Source organism: Coregonus clupeaformis, chromosome 30 (genome assembly GCF_020615455.1).
Source record: "Coregonus clupeaformis isolate EN_2021a chromosome 30, ASM2061545v1, whole genome shotgun sequence".
Classification (NCBI taxonomy): Eukaryota; Metazoa; Chordata; class Actinopteri; order Salmoniformes; family Salmonidae; genus Coregonus; species Coregonus clupeaformis.
In genome coordinates this window covers 41,377,487-41,399,568 of record NC_059221.1, presented here as the reverse complement: position 1 = coordinate 41,399,568, position 22,082 = coordinate 41,377,487, and the positions used below count along the sequence as shown (strand labels likewise).

Sequence of the window (22,082 nt, the reverse complement as noted above, 5' to 3'; positions counted from 1 at the left end):
CTAGTAAGTTAGACAGTACCGCATCGGACTCAACCTGTTCAACAAGTAAGTTAGACAGTACCGCATCGGACTCAATCTGTTCAACAAGTAAGTTAGACAGTACCGCATCTGACTCAATCTGTTCAACAAGTAAGTTAGACAGTATTCATTTGACTGATTGTTTGAATCAGGTGTGTTACTGCATGGGTGCTTGGAAGGCCTGATCAGCCAGGAGATGTACAGAACCAGGGGCCGTTTTCTTTCCTCCTCCTCCTTTCCCTTCGCCTGACCACTCACACTAAATTCTTCCGCTGCTCTGTCGTTTCGCTACCTAATTTAGTCTTAGACTGCCGTCATTGAAGTGGTTTGTGGAGACGACGGGGAGCGAGGGGTGTTGTACAAAACAAAGTAATCAGCGACTGGATCGGCTCTAATCACAGCATCAAAGCCGATGACACGTTTGCAAATCGCCGCTTTACCCACGTGTGTTCCGGCTCTGGCCCAACCCATCGGTTTCTGGACCAATCGGACGGCCCCCAATGTGTTCGCATTCGGTGAAGGGTACTCGGATCCAGACTCATTGGGGAGAAGAAACTAACGTCCGTAGACGTGGCCTAGCGTTTCGGCCAGAGCGAGGAGTCTGGGTAACCAGGCAACCTCTCCCTGCCTCTCTGTCATCCCTTAAGGCGTCAGCATGCTTCACTCCGAGCTCGGCTAGCCAAACCGAACAAGTGTGCTCGCATACCACCTTAAAATACCTTTGTTTTGAAACACTCGAGAGAAAAAAAGCGGCAATAGTACTGTTTGTCCATTTTGAGACGCCGTAGCCGGTATGCACTTCCTCAAAATAGTCCAAATTAATTTAAGATAACTCAAGAAATCTGTCATTAATTTTTTGACGTTTTTGCAGAGGAGATTTTAGTCGCGCAATTTTGCGTCTGACTAGGATGTTTGGTGCAGTACTTCTCAAGTGTAATAATGTGCATGAGGAGGAGTCATCAGGCACTTCATTGAAGAATCCTTACTGTTGACCAATCGCCGACGAGGGGGGCGTAGACCTTGGCTACCGACTTCTGCTTGCCTCCAGAATTGTTTTTTCGTGTGCCTGAACTGTTACGAATTATTTCGCCTGGGAAGCATACGGACGTCTTTAGGGATCTTTAACTTGAGTCTCTCAGATGTTGTAGGATCTGGTGTCTCTCTGTTTTGTCTAGAAAAGGAGAAACCCCACAGTCACGCACCGGAAAGAAAATTGTCTTTAGAAGTTTCATTAATTTACAGCAGAATATTTTTTATTTTCTAGTGTATGCCTTTGCAACCCTGCACCCATAGACAGGCCCTAACAACCCAGAACCCATAGACAGGCCCTAACAACCCAGAACCCATAGACAGGCCCTAACAACCCAGAACCCATAGACAGGCCCTAACAACCCAGAACCCATAGACAGGCCCTAACAACCCTGCACCCATAGACAGGCCCTAACAACCCAGAACCCAGAGACAGGCCCTAACAACCCTGCACCCAGAGACAGGCCCTAACAACCCAGAACCCATAGACAGGCCCTAACAACCCTGAACCCATAGACAGGCCCTAACAACCCAGAACCCAGAGACAGGCCCTAACAACCCTGAACCCATAGACAGGCCCTAACAACCCTGCACCCATAGACAGGCCCTAACAACCCAGAACCCAGAGACAGGCCCCCAACAACCCTGCACCCAGAGACAGGCCCTAACAACCCAGAACCCATAGACAGGCCCTAACAACCCTGAACCCATAGACAGGCCCTAACAACCCTGCACCCATAGACAGGCCCTAACAACCCAGAACCCATAGACAGGCCCTAACAACCCAGAACCCATAGACAGGCCCTAACAACCCAGAACCCATAGACAGGCCCTAACAACCCAGAACCCATAGACAGGCCCTAACAACCCAGAACCCATAGACAGGCCCTAACAACCCAGAACCCATAGACAGGCCCTAACAACCCTGCACCCATAGACAGGCCCTAACAACCCTGAACCCATAGGCTTTCACAAGGACTGATGAGTTAGTTGAGGATGCCAGTTCTTGATTCTCTGTGTTGTCTCACTCTACTTTAAGGCCAGTTCTTGATTCTCTGTGTTGTCTCACTCTACTTTATGTCACTTTGGATGAAAGTGTCTGTTAAGTGGCATATACAGTATTTCATAATAATTCTTGTTTGTCTGTGTCTCTCCCTCGCTGCAGGAAGCCAGAGAAGGGTATCCAGTACCTGATAGAGAGAGGCTTCGTATCGGACACACCAGTAGGCATCGCCCGCTTCATCCTGGAGAGGAAAGGACTGAGCAGACAGATGATAGGGGAGTTCCTGGGCTGCAGACAGAAACAGTTCAACAAGGACGTACTGGAGTGAGTGGCTAATCAGTCAACACTGCACTATACAGTACTGTGTTCTATCTCACTCTCTCTCTCTCACCCTTTCCTTTAGTAGAAGGATACTTTATTATTCTGTCCCACTCTTCCTGTCTTCCTCTTTACTTCCTCCCTCTCTTCTTCTCCTACTTCATCCTTCCTCTCTCTCTCCCTCTCTCTCTCCTCTTCTCCCTGTCCAGTTGTGTGGTGGATGAGTTGGACTTCTCAGGGATGGATCTGGATGATGCCCTCAGGAAGTTCCAGGCCCAGATCAAAGTCCAGGGGGAGGCCCAGAAGGTAGAGAGACTGATAGAGACTTTCAGGTAACTGGGACTTTTTTGCAGCAGGACTATGGATACTATACTATAGTATGACTTGTGGATTTATGGACGTCTATGTTGTTGTAGTTTAGGTAGCTTATGTTGTCCACAACAGTATTCATTTGGTATTTTACTTTTTTGTGTCTGCTTGATATCTAATCTCTCTCTGTACTCCCCCCTCCCTCCAGTCAGCGGTACTGTGTGTGTAACCCGGTGCTGATACAACAGTTCCAGAACCCCGACACCATCTTCATCCTGGCCTTCGCCATCATCCTCCTCAACACAGACATGTACTCTCCCAACGTCAAACCAGAGAGGAAGATGAAGCTGGAGGACTTCATCAAAAACCTCAGAGGTGAGGAGGATGCTGACTGTTTTCAGTCCCTGATATAAAGCCATGACCTGTTGTTACTCCTTCATTCTTACTCCTCAAAACAAACACCAGGAGGTGTACTACATCTATCATCAGTCCTCATCAGTCTTCATCAGTCCTCATCAGTCTTCATCAGTCCTCATCAGTCTTCATCAGTCCTCATCAGTCTTCATCAGTCTTCATCAGTCTTCATCAGTCCTCATCAGTCTTCATCAGTCTTCATCAGTCTTCATCAGTCCTCATCAGTCTTCATCAGTCTTCATCAGTCTTCATCAGTCCTCATCAGTCCTCATCAGTCTTCATCAGTCCTCATCAGTCTTCATCAGTCCTCATCAGTCTTCATCAGTCCTCATCAGTCTTCATCAGTCCTCATCAGTCTTCATCAGTCTTCATCAGTCTTCACTCAGTCTTCATCAGTCTCATCAGTCTTCATCAGTCCTCATCAGTCCTCATCAGTCTTCATCAGTCCTCATCAGTCTTCATCAGTCCTCTCATCAGTCTTCATCAGTCCTCATCATGTCTTCATCAGTCTTCATCAGTGCTTCATCAGTCCTCATCAGTCTTCATCAGTCTTCATCAGTCTTCATCAGTCCTCATCAGTCTTCATCAGTCCTCATCAGTCTTCATCAGTCCTCATCAGTCTTCATCAGTCTTCATCAGTCTTCATCAGTCCTCATCAGTCCTCATCAGTCTTCATCAGTCCTCATCAGTCTTCCCCAGTCCTCATCAGTCTTCATCAGTCCTCATCAGTCTTCATCAGTCCTCATCAGTCTTCATCAGTCTTCATCAGTCTTCATCAGTCTTCATCAGTCTTCATCAGTCTTCATCAGTCCTCATCAGTCTTCATCAGTCTTCATCAGTCCTCATCAGTCTTCATCAGTCTTCATCAGTCCTTCATCAGTCCTCATCAGTCTTCATCAGTCCTCATCAGTCTTCATCAGTCTTCATCAGTCCTCATCAGTCTTCATCGGTCTTCATCAGTCCTCATCAGTCTTCATCAGTCTTCATCAGTCTTCATCAGTCCTCATCAGTCTTCATCAGTCTTCATCAGTCTTCATAGTCTTCATCAGTCTTCATCAGTCTTCATCAGTCTTCATCAGTCTTCATCATCGTCTTCATCAGTATTCCTCATCAGTCTTCATCAGTCCTCATCAGTCTTCATCAGTCTTCATCAGTCTTCATCAGTCTTCATAGTCTTCATCAGTCCTCTTCAGTCCTCATCAGTCTTCATCGTCTCATCAGTCTTCATCAGTCCTCATCAGTCTTCATCAGTCTTCATCAGTCCTCATCAGTCTTCATCAGTCCTCATCAGTCCTCATCAGTCTTCATCAGTCCTCATCAGTCTTCATCAGTCCTCATCAGTCTTCATCAGTCTTCATCAGTCTTCATCAGTCTTCATCAGTCCTCATCAGTCTTCATCAGTCTTCATCAGTCTTCATCAGTCCTCATCAGTCTTCATCAGTCCTCATCAGTCTTCATCAGTCTTCATCAGTCTTCATGAGTCTTCATCAGTCTTCATCAGTCTTCATCCATCCTTATCAGTCTTCATCAGTCCTCATCAGTCTTCATCAGTCTTCATCAGTCCTCATCAGTCTTCATCAGTCCTCATCAGTCTTCATCAGTCTTCATCAGTCTTCATCAGTCTTCATCAGTCCTCATCAGTCTTCATCAGTCCTCATCAGTCTTCATCAGTCCTCATCAGTCTTCATCAGTCCTCATCAGTCTTCATCGGTCTTCATCGTCCTTTTCAGTCTTCATCAGTCCTCATCAGTCTTCATCAGTCCTCATCAGTCTTCATCAGTCCTCATCAGTCCTCATCAGTCCTCATCAGTCTTCATCAGTCTTCATCAGTCCTCATCAGTCTTCATCAGTCTTCATCAGTCCTCATCAGTCTTCATCAGTCCTCATCAGTCTTCATCAGTCCTCATCAGTCTTCATCAGTCTTCATCAGTCTTCATCAGTCTTCATCAGTCCTCATCAGTCTTCATCAGTCCTCATCAGTCTTCATCAGTCTTCTTCAGTCCTCATCAGTCTTCATCAGTCTTCATCAGTCTTCATCAGTTCTCATCAGTCTTCATCAGTCTTCATCAGTCTTCATCAGTCCTCATCAGTCTTCATCAGTCTTCATCAGTCTTCATCAGTCCTCATCAGTCCTCATCTTCATCAGTCCTCATCAGTCCTCATCAGTCTTCATCAGTCTTCATCAGTCTTCATCAGTCCTCATCAGTCTTCATCAGTCTTCATCAGTCCTCATCAGTCCTCATCAGTCCTCATCAGTCTTCATCAGTCCTCATCAGTCCTCATCAGTCTTCATCAGTCTTCATCAGTCTTCATCGTCCTCATCAGTCTTCATCAGTCTTCATCAGTCTCCCTCAGTCTTCATCAGTCCTCATCAGTCTTCATCAGTCTATCTCTCATCAGTCTTCATCAGTCCTCATCAGTCTTCATCAGTCTTCATCGTCTCCTCATCCTTCACCAGTCTTCATCAGTCCTCATCAGTCTTCATCAGTCCTCATCGTCCTCATTAGTCTTCATCAGTCTTCATCGGTCTTCATCAGTCTTCATCAGTCTTCATCAGTCCTCATCAGTCTTCATCAGTCCTCATCAGTCTTCATCAGTCCTCATCAGTCTTCATCAGTCCTCATCAGTCTTCATCAGTCCTCATCAGTCTTCATCAGTCTTCATCAGTCTTCATCAGTCCTCATCAGTCTTCATCAGTCTTCATCAGTCCTCATCAGTCTTCATCAGTCTTCATCAGTCTTCATCAGTCTTCATCAGTCCTCATCAGTCTTCATCAGTCTTCATCAGTCTTCATCAGTCCTCATCAGTCTTCATCAGTCCTCATCAGTCTTCATCAGTCTTCATCAGTCCTCATCAGTCTTCATCAGTCCTCATCAGTCTTCATCAGTCTTCATCAGTCTTCATCAGTCTTCATCAGTCTTCATCAGTCTTCATCAGTCCTCATCAGTCTTCATCAGTCTTCATCAGTCCTCATCAGTCTTCATCAGTCTTCATCAGTCTTCATCAGTCCTCATCAGTCTTCATCAGTCCTCATCAGTCTTCATCAGTCTTCATCAGTCCTCATCAGTCTTCATCAGTCCTCATCAGTCTTCATCAGTCCTCATCAGTCTTCATCAGTCTTCATCAGTCTTCATCAGTCTTCATCAGTCCTCATCAGTCTTCATCAGTCTTCATCAGTCCTCATCAGTCCTCATCAGTCTTAATCAGTCCTCATCAGTCTTCATCAGTCCTCATCAGTCTTCATCAGTCTTCATCAGTCTTCATCAGTCCTCATCAGTCTTCATCAGTCCTCATCAGTCTTCATCAGTCCTCATCAGTCTTCATCAGTCTTCATCAGTCCTCATCAGTCTTCATCAGTCCTCATCAGTCTTCATCAGTCCTCATCAGTCTTCATCAGTCCTCATCAGTCTTCATCAGTCTTCATCAGTCTTCATCAGTCTTCATCAGTCCTCATCAGTCTTCATCAGTCCTCATCAGTCTTCATCAGTCTTCATCAGTCCTCATCAGTCTTCATCAGTCCTCATCAGTCTTCATCAGTCCTCATCAGTCTTCATCAGTCTTCCTCATCAGTCTTCATCAGTCTTCATCAGTCTTCATCAGTCTTCATCAGTCTTCATCAGTCCTCATCAGTCTTCATCAGTCCTCATCAGTCTTCATCAGTCTTCATCAGTCCTCATCAGTCTTCATCAGTCTTCATCAGTCTTCATCAGTCCTCATCAGTCTTCATCAGTCTTCATCAGTCTTCATCAGTCCTCATCAGTCTTCATCAGTCTTCATCAGTCCTCATCAGTCTTCATCAGTCTTCATCAGTCTTCATCAGTCCTCATCAGTCTTCATCAGTCCTCATCAGTCTTCATCAGTCTTCATCAGTCTTCATCAGTCTTCATCAGTCTTCATCAGTCTTCATCAGTCCTCATCAGTCTTCATCAGTCTTCATCAGTCCTCATCAGTCTTCATCAGTCCTCATCAGTCTTCATCAGTCTTCATCAGTCTTCATCAGTCTTCATCAGTCTTCATCAGTCCTCATCAGTCTTCATCAGTCTTCATCAGTCTTCATCAGTCCTCATCAGTCTTCATCAGTCTTCATCAGTCTTCATCAGTCCTCATCAGTCTTCATCAGTCTTCATCAGTCTTCATCAGTCTTCATCAGTCTTCATCAGTCTTCATCAGTCCTCATCAGTCTTCATCAGTCCTCATCAGTCTTCATCAGTCCTCATCAGTCTTCATCAGTCTTCATCAGTCTTCATCAGTCTTCATCAGTCCTCATCAGTCTTCATCAGTCCTCATCAGTCTTCATCAGTCTTCATCAGTCCTCATCAGTCTTCATCAGTCTTCATCAGTCTTCATCAGTTCTCATCAGTCTTCATCAGTCTTCATCTCAGTCTTCATCAGTCCTCATCAGTCTTCATCAGTCCTCATCAGTCTTCATCAGTCTTCATCAGTCCTCATCAGTCCTCATCATCCCAGTCTTCATCAGTCTTCATCAGTCTTCATCAGTCCTCATCAGTCTTCATCAGTCCCTCATCAGTCTTCATCAGTCCTCATCAGTCTTCATCAGTCTTCATCAGTCCTCATCAGTCTTCATCAGTCTTCATCAGTCTTCATCAGTCCTCATCAGTCTTCATCAGTCCTCATCAGTCTTCATCAGTCTTCATCAGTCTTCATCAGTCTTCATCAGTCCTCATCAGTCTTCATCAGTCTTCATCAGTCTTCATCAGTCCTCATCAGTCTTCATCAGTCCTCATCAGTCTTCATCAGTCCTCATCAGTCTTCATCAGTCTTCATAAGTCCTCATCAGTCTTCATCAGTCCTCATCAGTCTTCATCAGTCTTCATAAGTCTTCATCAGTCCTCATAAGTCTTCATCAGTCTTCTTCAGTCCTCATCAGTCTTCATCAGTCTTCATCAGTCTTCATCAGTCCTCATCAGTCTTCATCAGTCTTCATCAGTCTTCATCAGTCTTCATCAGTCCTCATCAGTCTTCATCAGTCCTCATCAGTCTTCATCAGTCCTCATCAGTCTTCATCAGTCTTCATCAGTCTTCATCAGTCTTCATCAGTCCTCATCGTCTTCATCAGTCCTCATCAGTCTTCATCAGTCTTCATCAGTCTTCATCAGTCTTCATCAGTCCTCATCAGTCTCTCATCAGTCTCATCAGTCTTCATCAGTCCCTTCATCAGTCTTCATCAGTCCTCATCAGTCTTCATCAGTCTTCATCAGTCTTCATCAGTCTTCATCAGTCCTCATCAGTCTTCATCAGTCCTCATCAGTCTTCATCAGTCTTCATCAGTCTTCATCAGTCTTCATCAGTCTTCATCAGTCCTCATCAGTCTTCATCAGTCCTCATCAGTCTTCATCAGTCTTCATCAGTCCTCATCAGTCTTCATCAGTCTTCATCAGTCCTCATCAGTCTTCATCAGTCCTCATCAGTCCTCATCAGTCTTCATCAGTCCTCATCAGTCTTCATCAGTCCTCATCAGTCTTCATCAGTCTTCATCAGTCTTCATCAGTCTTCATCAGTCTTCATCAGTCCTCATCAGTCTTCATCAGTCTTCATCAGTCTTCATCAGTCCTCATCAGTCTTCATCAGTCTTCATCAGTCTTCATCAGTCTTCATCAGTCCTCATCAGTCTTCATCAGTCTTCATCAGTCTTCATCAGTCCTCATCAGTCTTCATCAGTCTTCATCAGTCTTCATCAGTCCTCATCAGTCTTCATCAGTCTTCATCAGTCCTCATCAGTCTTCATCAGTCCTCATCAGTCTTCATCAGTCTTCATCAGTCCTCATCAGTCTTCATCAGTCCTCATCAGTCTTCATCAGTCTCATCAGTCTTCATCAGTCTTCATCAGTCTTCATCAGTCTTCATCAGTCTTCATCAGTCTTCATCAGTCTTCATCAGTCTTCATCAGTCTTCATCGGTCCTCATCAGTCTTCATCAGTCCTCAGTCAGTCTTCATCAGTCCTCATCGGTCTTCATCATCTTCATCAGTCTTCATCAGTCCTCATCAGTCTTCATCAGTCTTCATCAGTCCTCATCAGTCTTCATCAGTCCTCATCAGTCTTCATCAGTCTTCATCAGTCCTCATCAGTCTTCATCAGTCTTCATCAGTCTTCATCAGTCCTCATCAGTCTTCATCAGTCCTCATCAGTCTTCATCAGTCTTCATCAGTCCTCATCAGTCTTCATCAGTCTTCATCAGTCTTCATCAGTCCTCATCAGTCTTCATCAGTCTTCATCACGTCTTCATCAGTCCTCATCAGTCTTCATCAGTCTTCATCAGTCTTCATCAGTCCTCATCAGTCTTCATCAGTCTTCATCAGTCTTCATCAGTCCTCATGTCTTCATCAGTCCTCATCAGTCTTCATCAGTCTTCTTCAGTCCTCATCAGTCTTCATCAGTCCTCATCAGTCTTCATCAGTCTTCATCAGTCTTCATCAGTCCTCATCAGTCTTCATCAGTCTTCATCGGTCCTCATCAGTCTTCATCAGTCTTCATCAGTCCTCATCAGTCCTCATCAGTCTTCATCAGTCCTCATCAGTCTTCATCAGTCTTCATCAGTCTTCATCAGTCTTCATCAGTCCTCATCAGTCTTCATCAGTCCTCATCAGTCTTCATCAGTCTTCATCAGTCTTCATCAGTCCTCATCAGTCCTCATCAGTCTTCATCAGTCTTCATCAGTCTTCATCAGTCCTCATCAGTCTTCATCAGTCCTCATCAGTCTTCATCAGTCTTCATCAGTCTTCATCAGTCTTCATCAGTCTTCATCAGTCCTCATCAGTCTTCATCAGTCTTCATCAGTCCTCATCAGTCTTCATCAGTCTTCATCAGTCTTCATCAGTCTTCTTCAGTCCTCATCAGTCTTCATCAGTCTTCATCGGTCTTCATCAGTCCTCATCGTCTTCATCAGTCTTCATCAGTCTTCATCAGTCTTCATCAGTCCTCATCAGTCTTCATCAGTCCTCATCAGTCTTCATCTCTTCATCGTCTTCTCTTCATCATCTATGTCCTCATCAGTCTTCATCTCCTCATCGTCTTCATCAGTCTTCATCAGTCTTCATCAGTCTTCATCATCTTCATCAGTCTTCATCGTCTTCATCAGTCTTCATCTCCTCATCGTCTTCATCAGTCTTCATCAGTCTTCATCAGTCCTCATCAGTCTTCATCAGTCCTCATCAGTCTTCATCAGTCTTCATCAGTCCTCATCTCTTCATCGTCTTCATCATCTTCTTCCTCATCGTCTTCATCTCTTTCATTTATCGTCTTCATCTCCTCATCTCTTCATCTCCTCATCAGTCTTCATCTCTTCATCGTCTTCATCGTCCTCATCTCCTCATCAGTCTTCATCAGTCCTCATCAGTCTTCATCATCCTCATCTCTTCATCATCTTCATCGTCTTTCGTCTTCATCGTCCTCATCGTCTTCATCTCCTCATCATCTTCATCAGTCCTCATCAGTCTTCATCAGTCTTCATCTCTTCATCTCCTCTCGTTCATCAGTCTTCATCAGTCTTCTCTCTTCATCGTCCTCATCGTCTTCATCTCCTCATCTCTTCATCTCTTCATCAGTCTTCATCGTCCTCTCTCTTCATCAGTCCTCATCTCTCATCAGTCTTCATCAGTCCTCATCAGTCTTCATCGTCTTCATCATCTTCATCTCTTCATCATCTTCATCAGTCCTCATCGTCTTCATCGTCTTCATCGTCTTCATCAGTCTTCATCGTCTTCATCGTCTTCATCGTCCTCTCTCTTCATCGGTCTTCATCATCTTCATCTCTTCATCATCTTCATCATCTTCTTCTCCTCATCGTCTTCATCAGTCTTCATCTCTTCTCAGTCTCATCAGTCTTCATCTCTTCATCTCTTCATCGTCTTCATCAGTCCTCATCGTCTTCATCTCTTCATCAGTCTTCATCTCTCTCAGTCTTCATCTCCTCATCTCTTCATCTTTTCATCGTCTTCATCAGTCTTCATCAGTCCTCATCAGTCTTCATCAGTCCTCATCGTCTTCATCTCTTCATCAGTCCTCATCTCCTCATCATCTTCATCAGTCCTCATCTCTTCATCTCCTCATCTCTTCATCAGTCCTCATCAGTCTTCATCAGTCTTCATCATCCTCATCATCTTCATCTCTTCATCATCTTCATCGTCCTCATCAGTCTTCATCATCTTCATCAGTCCTCATCAGTCTTCATCAGTCCTCATCGTCTTCATCTCTTCATCAGTCTTCATCATCTTCTCATCTTCATCATCTTCATCAGTCCTCATCAGTCTTCATCAGTCCTCATCGGTCTTCATAGTCTTCATCAGTCTTCATCAGTCTTCATCAGTCTTCATCGTCTTCATCTCCTCTCTCTTCTCTTCTTCGGTCCTCATCGTCTTCATCTCCTCATCGTCTTCATCAGTCCTCATCGTCTTCATCGTCTTCATCATCTTCATCGTCTTCATCAGTCCTCATCAGTCTTCATCTCCTCATCAGTCTTCATCAGTCTTCATCGTCTTCATCAGTCTTCATCAGTCCTCATCAGTCTTCATCATCTTCATCAGTCTTCATCAGTCCTCATCAGTCTTCATCAGTCTTCATCAGTCCTCATCGTCTTCATCGTCCTCATCAGTCTTCATCGTCTTCATCAGTCTTCATCAGTCCTCATCAGTCTTCATCAGTCTTCATCCAGTCCTCATCGTCTTCATCGTCTTCATCAGTCTTCATCAGTCCTCATCATCTTCATCAGTCTTCATCAGTCTTCATCAGTCTTCATCAGTCCTCATCAGTCTTCATCAGTCTTCATCAGTCCTCATCAGTCTTCATCGTCCTCATCAGTCTTCATCAGTCTTCATCAGTCCTCATCAGTCTTCATCAGTCTTCATCGTCCTCATCAGTCTTCATCAGTCTTCATCAGTCTTCATCGTCTTCATCAGTCTTCATCGTCCTCATCAGTCCTCATCAGTCTTCATCAGTCCTCATCAGTCTTCATCAGTCCTCATCAGTCTTCATCAGTCCTCATCAGTCTTCATCAGTCCTCATCAGTCTTCATCAGTCTTCATCAGTCCTCATCGTCTTCATCAGTCTTCATCAGTCTTCATCAGTCCTCATCAGTCTTCATCAGTCTTCATCATCTTCATCAGTCTTCATCGTCCTCATCCCAGTCTTCATCAGTCTTCATCAGTCTTCATCGTCCTCATCAGTCTTCATCAGTCCTCATCAGTCTTCATCATCCTCATCATCCTCATCATCTTCATCAGTCTTCATCAGTCTTCATCGTCCTCATCTCTTCTCAGTCTTCATCAGTCTTCATCCAGTCCTCATCAGTCTTCATCAGTCCTCATCGTCTTCATCAGTCCTCATCGTCTTCATCAGTCCTCATCAGTCTTCTCGTCCTCATCAGTCTTCATCAGTCCTCATCAGTCTTCATCTCTTCATCAGTCCTCATCATCTTCATCAGTCCTCATCATCTTCATCAGTCTTCATCAGTCTTCATCAGTCTTCATCAGTCCTCATCAGTCTTCATCAGTCTTCATCAGTCCTCATCAGTCTTCATCAGTCCTCATCAGTCTTCATCAGTCCTCATCAGTCTTCATCAGTCTTCATCAGTCTTCATCAGTCCTCATCAGTCTTCATCAGTCTTCATCAGTCTTCATCAGTCTTCATCAGTCTTCATCAGTCCTCATCAGTCTTCATCAGTCTTCTTCAGTCCTCATCAGTCTTCATCATCCTCATCAGTCTTCATCAGTCCTCTCGTCTTCATCGTCTTCATCAGTCTTCATCAGTCTTCATCAGTCCTCATCAGTCTTCATCAGTCTTCATCAGTCTTCATCAGTCCTCATCAGTCCTCATCAGTCTTCATCAGTCTTCATCAGTCCTCATCAGTCTTCTTCAGTCTTCATCAGTCTTCATCAGTCTTCATCAGTCTTCATCGTCTTCATCAGTCTTCATCAGTCTTCATCAGTCTTCATAGTCCTCATCAGTCTTCATCAGTCTTCATCAGTCCTCATCGTCTTATCGTCCTCATCAGTCTTCATCAGTCTTCATCAGTCCTCATCAGTCTTCATCAGTCCTCATCGGTCTTCATCGGTCCTCATCAGTCTTCATCAGTCTTCATCAGTCTTCATCAGTCTTCATCAGTCCTCATCGGTCTTCATCAGTCTTCTTCAGTCCTCATCAGTCCTCATCAGTCTTCATCAGTCCTCATCAGTCTTCATCAGTCTTCATCAGTCTTCATCGGTCTTCATCCGTCTTCATCGGTCTTCATCAGTCCTCATCAGTCTTCATCAGTCTTCATCAGTCTTCATCAGTCTTCATCAGTCCTCATCAGTCTTCATCAGTCTTCATCAGTCTTCATCAGTCCTCATCAGTCTTCATCAGTCTTCATCAGTCTTCATCGTCTTCATCGTCCTCATCAGTCTTCATCAGTCCTCATCAGTCTTCATCAGTCTTCATCAGTCCTCATCAGTCTTCATTCAGTCCTCATCAGTCTTCATCAGTCTTCATCAGTCTTCATCAGTCTTCATCAGTCTTCATCAGTCTTCATCAGTCTTCATCCAGTCTTCATCAGTCCTCATCAGTCTTCATCAGTCTTCATCAGTCTTCATCAGTCTTCATCAGTCTTCATCGGTCTTCATCAGTCTTCATCAGTCTTCATCAGTCCTCATCAGTCTTCATCTGTCCCTCATCAGTCTTCATCAGTCCTCATCAGTCTTCATCAGTCCTCATCAGTCTTCATCAGTCCTCATCAGTCTTCATCAGTCTTCATCAGTCCTCATCAGTCTTCATCAGTCTTCATCAGTCCTCATCAGTCTTCATCAGTCTTCATCAGTCTTCATCAGTCCTCATCAGTCTTCATCAGTCTTCATCAGTCTTCATCAGTCTTCATCAGTCCTCATCAGTCTTCATCAGTCTTCATCAGTCCTCATCAGTCTTCATCAGTCCTCATCAGTCTTCATCAGTCCTCATCAGTCTTCATCAGTCCTCATCAGTCTTCATCAGTCTTCATCAGTCCTCATCAGTCTTCATCAGTCTTCATCAGTCTTCATCAGTCCTCATCAGTCTTCATCAGTCCTCATCAGTCTTCATCAGTCTTCATCAGTCCTCATCGGTCTTCATCAGTCTTCATCAGTCTTCATCAGTCCTCATCAGTCTTCATCTGTCTTCATCAGTCTTCATCAGTCCTCATCAGTCTTCATCAGTCTTCATCAGTCTTCATCAGTCCTCATCAGTCTTCATTTCAGTCTTCATCAGTCCTCATCGTCCTCATCAGTCTTCATCAGTCTTCATCGTCTTCATCAGTCCTCTTCAGTCTTCTCAGTCTTCATCAGTCCTCATCAGTCTTCATCAGTCTTCATCAGTCCTCATCAGTCTTCATCAGTCTTCATCGTCCTCATCAGTCTTCATCATCTTCATCAGTCTTCATCAGTCCTCATCGTCTTCATCAGTCTTCATCAGTCTTCATCAGTCCTCATCGGTCTTCATCAGTCCTCATCAGTCTTCATCAGTCCTCATCAGTCTTCATCAGTCTTCATCAGTCTTCATCAGTCTTCATCAGTCTTCATCAGTCTTCATCAGTCCTCATCAGTCTTCATCAGTCTTCATCAGTCTTCATCAGTCTTCATCAGTCCTCATCAGTCTTCATCAGTCTTCATCAGTCTTCATCAGTCCTCATCAGTCTTCATCAGTCCTCATCAGTCTTCATCAGTCCTCATCAGTCTTCATCAGTCTTCATCAGTCTTCATCAGTCTTCATCAGTCCTCATCAGTCTTCATCAGTCTTCATCAGTCCTCATCAGTCCTCATCAGTCTTCATCAGTCCTCATCAGTCTTCATCAGTCCTCATCAGTCTTCATCAGTCCTCATCAGTCTTCATCAGTCTTCATCAGTCCTCATCAGTCTTCATCAGTCCTCATCAGTCTTCATCAGTCCTCATCAGTCTTCATCAGTCTTCTTCAGTCTTCATCAGTCTTCATCAGTCCTCATCAGTCTTCATCAGTCCTCATCAGTCTTCATCAGTCCTCATCAGTCTTCATCAGTCTTCATCAGTCCTCATCAGTCTTCATCAGTCTTCATCAGTCCTCATCAGTCTTCATCAGTCTTCATCAGTCTTCATCAGTCTTCATCAGTCCTCATCAGTCTTCATCAGTCTTCATCAGTCTTCATCAGTCTTCATCAGTCTTCATCGTCTTCATCAGTCCTCATCAGTCTTCATCAGTCTTCATCAGTCTTCATCAGTCCTCATCAGTCTTCATCAGTCCTCATCAGTCTTCATCAGTCCTCATCAGTCTTCATCAGTCTTCATCAGTCCTCATCAGTCCTCATCAGTCTTCATCAGTCTTCATCAGTCCTCATCAGTCCTCATCAGTCTTCATCAGTCCTCATCAGTCTTCATCAGTCCTCATCAGTCTTCATCAGTCCTCATCAGTCTTCATCAGTCCTCATCAGTCTTCATCAGTCTTCATCAGTCCTCATCAGTCTTCATCAGTCCTCATCAGTCTTCATCAGTCCTCATCAGTCTTCATCAGTCTTCATCAGTCTTCATCAGTCTTCATCAGTCCTCATCAGTCTTCATCAGTCTTCATCAGTCCTCATCAGTCTTCATCAGTCCTCATCAGTCTTCATCAGTCTTCATCAGTCCTCATCAGTCTTCATCAGTCTTCATCAGTCCTCATCAGTCTTCATCAGTCTTCATCAGTCCTCATCAGTCTTCATCAGTCTTCATCAGTCCTCATCAGTCCTCATCAGTCTTCATCAGTCTTCATCAGTCTTCATCAGTCTTCATCAGTCTTCATCAGTCCTCATCAGTCTTCATCAGTCTTCATCAGTCCTCATCAGTCTTCATCAGTCTTCATCAGTCTTCATCAGTTCTCATCAGTCTTCATCAGTCTTCATCAGTCTTCATGAGTCTTCATCAGTCCTCATCAGTCTTCATCAGTCTTCATCAGTCTTCATCTCTTCAGTCTTCATCAGTCCTCATCAGTCTTCATCCAGTCCTCATCAGTCTTCATCAGTCTTCATCAGTCTTCATCAGTCTTCATCAGTCCTCATCAGTCTTCATCAGTCTTCATCAGTCCTCATCAGTCTTCATCAGTCTTCATCCAGTCCTCATCAGTCTTCATCAGTCCTCATCAGTCTTCATCAGTCCTCATCAGTCTTCATCAGTCCTCATCAGTCTTCATCAGTCTTCATCAGTCCTCATCAGTCTTCATCGGTCCTCATCAGTCTTCATCAGTCCTCATCAGTCTTCATCAGTCTTCATCAGTCTTCATCAGTCCTCATCAGTCTTCATCAGTCTTCATCAGTCCTCATCAGTCTTCATCAGTCCTCATCAGTCTTCATCAGTCCTCATCAGTCTTCATCAGTCTTCATCAGTCTTCATCAGTCCTCATCAGTCTTCATCAGTCCTCATCAGTCTTCATCAGTCTTCATCAGTCCTCATCAGTCTTCATCAGTCTTCATCAGTCCTCATCAGTCTTCATCAGTCTTCATCAGTCTTCATCAGTCCTCATCAGTCTTCATCGGTCCTCATCGTCTTCATCAGTCTTCATCAGTCTTCATCGTCTTCATCAGTCCTCATCGTCTTCATCAGTCCTCATCAGTCTTCATCGTCCTCATCAGTCTTCATCAGTCCTCATCAGTCTTCATCAGTCTTCATCAGTCCTCATCAGTCTTCATCAGTCTTCATCAGTCCTCATCAGTCCTCATCAGTCTTCATCAGTCCTCATCAGTCTTCATCAGTCCTCATCAGTCTTCATCAGTCTTCATCAGTCTTCATCAGTCCTCATCAGTCTTCATCAGTCTTCATCAGTCCTCATCAGTCTTCATCAGTCTTCATCAGTCTTCATCAGTCCTCATCAGTCTTCATCAGTCTTCATCAGTCTTCATCAGTCTTCATCAGTCCTCATCAGTCTTCATCAGTCTTCATCAGTCTTCATCAGTCCTCATCAGTCTTCATCAGTCCTCATCAGTCTTCATCAGTCTTCATCAGTCCTCATCAGTCTTCATCAGTCCTCATCAGTCTTCATCAGTCTTCATCAGTCTTCATCAGTCTTCATCAGTCTTCATCAGTCCTCATCAGTCCTCTCAGTCTTCATCGTCTTCATCAGTCCTCATCGTCTTCATCAGTTCTTCATCAGTCTTCATCAGTCCTCATCAGTCTTCATCAGTCCTCATCAGTCTTCATCAGTCTTCATCAGTCTTCATCAGTCTTCATCAGTCTTCATCAGTCCTCATCAGTCTTCATCCGGTCCTCATCAGTCTTCATCAGTCTTCATCAGTCCTCATCAGTCTTCATCAGTCTTCATCAGTCTTCATCAGTCCTCATCAGTCTTCATCAGTCCTCATCAGTCTTCATCAGTCTTCATCAGTCTTCATCAGTCTTCATCAGTCCTCATCAGTCTTCATCAGTCCTCATCAGTCTTCATCAGTCTTCATCAGTCTTCATCAGTCCTCATCAGTCTTCATCAGTCTTCATCAGTCTTCATCAGTCCTCATCAGTCCTCATCAGTCTTCATCAGTCTTCATCAGTCTTCATCAGTCCTCATCAGTCTTCATCAGTCTTCATCAGTCCTCATCAGTCTTCATCAGTCCTCATCAGTCTTCCTCAGTCCTCATCAGTCTTCATCAGTCTTCATCGTCTTTCTCAGTCCTCTCAGTCTTCATCAGTCCTCTCAGTCTTCATCAGTCTTCATCAGTCTTCATCAGTCCTCATCAGTCTTCATCAGTCCTCATCAGTCTTCATCAGTCTTCATCAGTCCTCATCAGTCTTCATCAGTCCTCATCAGTCCTCATAGTCTTCATCGTCTTCATCAGTCCTCATCAGTCTTCATCAGTCTTCATCAGTCTTCATCAGTCTTCATCAGTCCTCATCAGTCTTCATCAGTCCTCATCGGTCTTCATCAGTCTTCATCAGTCTTCATCAGTCTTCATCAGTCTTCATCAGTCCTCATCGGTCTTCATCAGTCCTCATCAGTCTTCCATCAGTCCTCATCAGTCTTCATCAGTCTCTCATCAGTCTTCATCAGTCTTCATCAGTCTTCATCAGTCCTCATCAGTCCTCATCAGTCTTCATCAGTCTTCATCAGTCTTCATCAGTCCTCATCAGTCTTCATCAGTCCTCATCAGTCTTCATCAGTCTTCATCAGTCCTCATCAGTCTTCATCAGTCTTCATCAGTCCTCATAAGTCTTCATCAGTCTTCTTCAGTCCTCATCAGTCTTCATCAGTCTTCATCAGTCCTCATCAGTCTTCATCGTCCTCATCAGTCTTCATCAGTCCTCATCAGTCCTCATCAGTCTTCATCAGTCCTCATCGTCTTCATCAGTCCTCATCAGTCTTCATCAGTCTTCATCAGTCCTCATCAGTCTTCATCAGTCCTCATCAGTCTTCATCAGTCTTCATCAGTCCTCATCAGTCTTCATCAGTCCTCATCGTCTTCATCAGTCTTCTCAGTCTTCATCAGTCCTCATCAGTCTTCATCAGTCCTCATCAGTCTTCATCGGTCCTCATCAGTCTTCATCAGTCTTCATCGGTCCTCATCAGTCTTCATCAGTCTTCATCAGTCTTCATCAGTCTTCATCAGTCCTCATCAGTCTTCATCAGTCTTCATCAGTCCTCATCGTCTTCATCAGTCCTCATCGTCTTCATCATCCTCATCAGTCTTCATCAGTCTTCATCAGTCCTCATCAGTCTTCATCAGTCCTCATCAGTCTTCATCAGTCTTCATCAGTCTTCATCAGTCCTCATCAGTCTTCATCAGTCCTCATCGGGTCTTCATCAGTCTTCATCAGTCTTCATCAGTCTTCATCAGTCCTCATCAGTCTTCATCAGTCCTCATCAGTCTTCATCAGTCTTCATCAGTCCTCATCAGTCTTCATCAGTCCTCATCAGTCTTCATCAGTCTTCATCAGTCCTCATCAGTCCTCATCAGTCTTCATCAGTCCTCATCAGTCCTCATCAGTCTTCATCAGTCTTCATCAGTCTTCATCAGTCCTCATCAGTCTTCATCAGTCCTCATCAGTCTTCATCAGTCTTCATCAGTCCTCATCAGTCTTCATCAGTCCTCATCAGTCTTCATCAGTCCTCATCAGTCTTCATCAGTCTTCATCAGTCTTCATCAGTCCTCATCAGTCTTCATCAGTCCTCATCAGTCTTCATCAGTCCTCATCAGTCTTCATCAGTCTTCATCAGTCTTCATCAGTCTTCATAAGTCCTCATCAGTCTTCATCAGTCCTCATCAGTCTTCATCAGTCCTCATCAGTCTTCATAAGTCTTCATCAGTCCTCATAAGTCTTCATCAGTCTTCTTCAGTCCTCATCAGTCTTCATCAGTCTTCATCAGTCCTCATCAGTCTTCATCAGTCCTCATCAGTCTTCATCAGTCTTCATCAGTCCTCATCAGTCTTCATCAGTCTTCATCAGTCTTCATCAGTCCTCATCAGTCTTCATCAGTCCTCATCAGTCTTCATCAGTCTTCATCAGTCTTCATCAGTCTTCATCAGTCTTCATCAGTCTTCATCAGTCCTCATCAGTCTTCATCAGTCTTCTTCAGTCCTCATCAGTCTTCATCAGTCCTCATCAGTCTTCATCAGTCTTCATCAGTCCTCATCAGTCTTCATCAGTCTTCATCAGTCCTCATCAGTCCTCATCAGTCTTCATCAGTCCTCATCAGTCCTCATCAGTCTTCATCAGTCTTCATCAGTCCTCATCAGTCTTCATCAGTCCTCATCAGTCTTCATCAGTCTTCATCAGTCCTCATCAGTCTTCATCAGTCCTCATCAGTCTTCATCAGTCCTCATCAGTCTTCATCAGTCCTCATCAGTCTTCATCAGTCCTCATCAGTCTTCATCAGTCTTCATCAGTCTTCATCAGTCTTCATCAGTCCTCATCAGTCTTCATCAGTCCTCATCAGTCTTCATCAGTCTTCTTCGTCTCATCAGTCTTCATCAGTCTTCATCAGTCTTCATCAGTTCTCATCAGTCTTCATCAGTCTTCATCATTCTTCATCAGTCCTCATCAGTCTTCATCAGTCTTCATCAGTCCTCATCAGTCTTCATCAGTCCTCATCAGTCTTCATCAGTCTTCATCAGTCCTCATCAGTCTTCATCAGTCCTCATCAGTCTTCATCGTGTCCTCATCAGTCTTCATCAGTCCTCATCAGTCTTCATCAGTCTTCATCAGTCCTCATCAGTCTTCATCAGTCCTCATCAGTCTTCATCAGTCCTCATCAGTCTTCATCAGTCTTCATCAGTCCTCATCAGTCTTCATCAGTCTTCATCAGTCTTCATCAGTCCTCATCAGTCTTCATCAGTCCTCATCAGTCTTCATCAGTCCTCATCAGTCTTCATCAGTCCTCATCAGTCTTCATCAGTCCTCATCAGTCCTCATCAGTCTTCATCAGTCCTCATCAGTCTTCATCAGTTCTCATCAGTCTTCATCAGTCTTCATCAGTCCTCATCAGTCTTCATCCATCCTTATCAGTCTTCATCAGTCCTCATCAGTCTTCATCAGTCTTCATCAGTCTTCATCAGTCTTCACCAGTCTTCATCAGTCTTCATCAGTCTTCATCAGTCCTCATCAGTCCTCATCAGTCTTCATCAGTCCTCATCAGTCTTATCAGTCCTCATCAGTCCTCATCAGTCTTCATCAGTCCTCATCAGTCTTTACCAATCTTCATCAGTCCTCATCAGTCTTTATCAGTCCTCATCAGTCCTCATCAGTCTTCATCAGTCCTCATCAGTCTTCATCAGTCCTCATCAGTTTTCATCAGTCTTCATCAGTCTTCATCAGTCTTCATCAGTCCTCATCAGTTATCATCAGTCTTCATCAGTCCTCATCAGTCCTCATCAGTCTTCATCAGTCCTCATCAGTCTTCATCAGTCTTCATCAGTCCTCATCAGTCTTCATCAGTCCCCATCAGTCCTCATCAGTCTTCATCAGTCTTCCCTTCCATCTACTCTTTATCTCTAGCTCTTCTTCTACAGAACTTTATGGAATCTCTATAGTAGTATTTGTATGTCAGTCCTTTTCTCTGTTCGCTAACACCCCCTCCCCTATGTGTGGTATGTCTCAGGAGTTGACAACGGTCAGGACATTCCCAGAGACCTGTTAGTAGGGATCTACCATCGCATAGAGAAATGGGAGCTACGCACCAACGATGACCACGTCTCACAAGTACAGGCTGTGGAGAGGGTTTTGGTCGGCAAGAAGCCTGTAAGTCTACATACAGTATAAATGTGTCCAGATTTCTCTATTGAGGCTTATATAAAATGTAAAGTGATTAGCTTATTTGAGCATTTTATGAAAGCACAGACTCAGATTTTCAAAATGGTATATCACTGTAGTTGGAGGGAAACATGGGGAAGGTATGCTGCTTTAAAAGTTAATAAACTTTTTTATCCTACTTAAGAGACAAGTAGGAAAATGCCCTTTGAAAGACTTTGCTGAGATTTCACACTTCCTAGAGAGCTCTTCTTTTGTTTACGCCCATTCAGTATTACTCACACCCTCTTAAGCCTTAGCCCCACCCACACATGTAAACATGTGAGTCAGCATGCCATTGTGCTCCAGAAAGCAGTCTCTCTATTTAAACCCAACTAAATTCAGGGCAGCAATGTTTTTGAGATCTGTAGCAACACTTTTGCATTTGTCCAAAGCTTTTATCTTTCCAAAAAAATCTGCAGTAGCAAAGATGACCTATATACTGACCAGGGAAGAGCCAATTCTGTTATAGACAGAAGCCTGTGACATGGCCAATCGGGACTCATCTCTCGGCATGTCCAAACACTCCATTATCTCAGCCAATCATGACTAGCCGGAAAGGATCCTGTCTTTCTCCCTGTATAGCTTCAGCGCTTTCTCCTTAGCTAAACTAGTCTATATTAGTCATATTTCCAGATCCCAGACCAGTTTGTTATTAAGGCACATGCAAGTTCACATGTTCAAGAAAGCATTTCTGGGGAAAAAAAATTAAATAATAATAATTCAAACGGTTCTACTGTGAAGTAGGAACTGCC

The 22,082-nt window shown here is 44.1% G+C and overlaps 1 protein-coding gene across 1 annotated transcript in view; it reads left to right on the top strand.

Moving 5' to 3' along the window:
- LOC121546170 (IQ motif and SEC7 domain-containing protein 1-like) overlaps positions 1 to 22,082 on the top strand; it is a 49,764-nt gene that overhangs the window by 4,994 nt on the left and 22,688 nt on the right. Inside the window, exons 5-8 of the mRNA XM_041857233.2 lie at positions 2,213 to 2,374; positions 2,578 to 2,700; positions 2,886 to 3,052; positions 21,140 to 21,279. Of these exons, the coding sequence (XP_041713167.1) occupies positions 2,213 to 2,374; positions 2,578 to 2,700; positions 2,886 to 3,052; positions 21,140 to 21,279 (592 nt within the window). The remainder of the gene's footprint in view (positions 1 to 2,212; positions 2,375 to 2,577; positions 2,701 to 2,885; positions 3,053 to 21,139; positions 21,280 to 22,082) is intronic.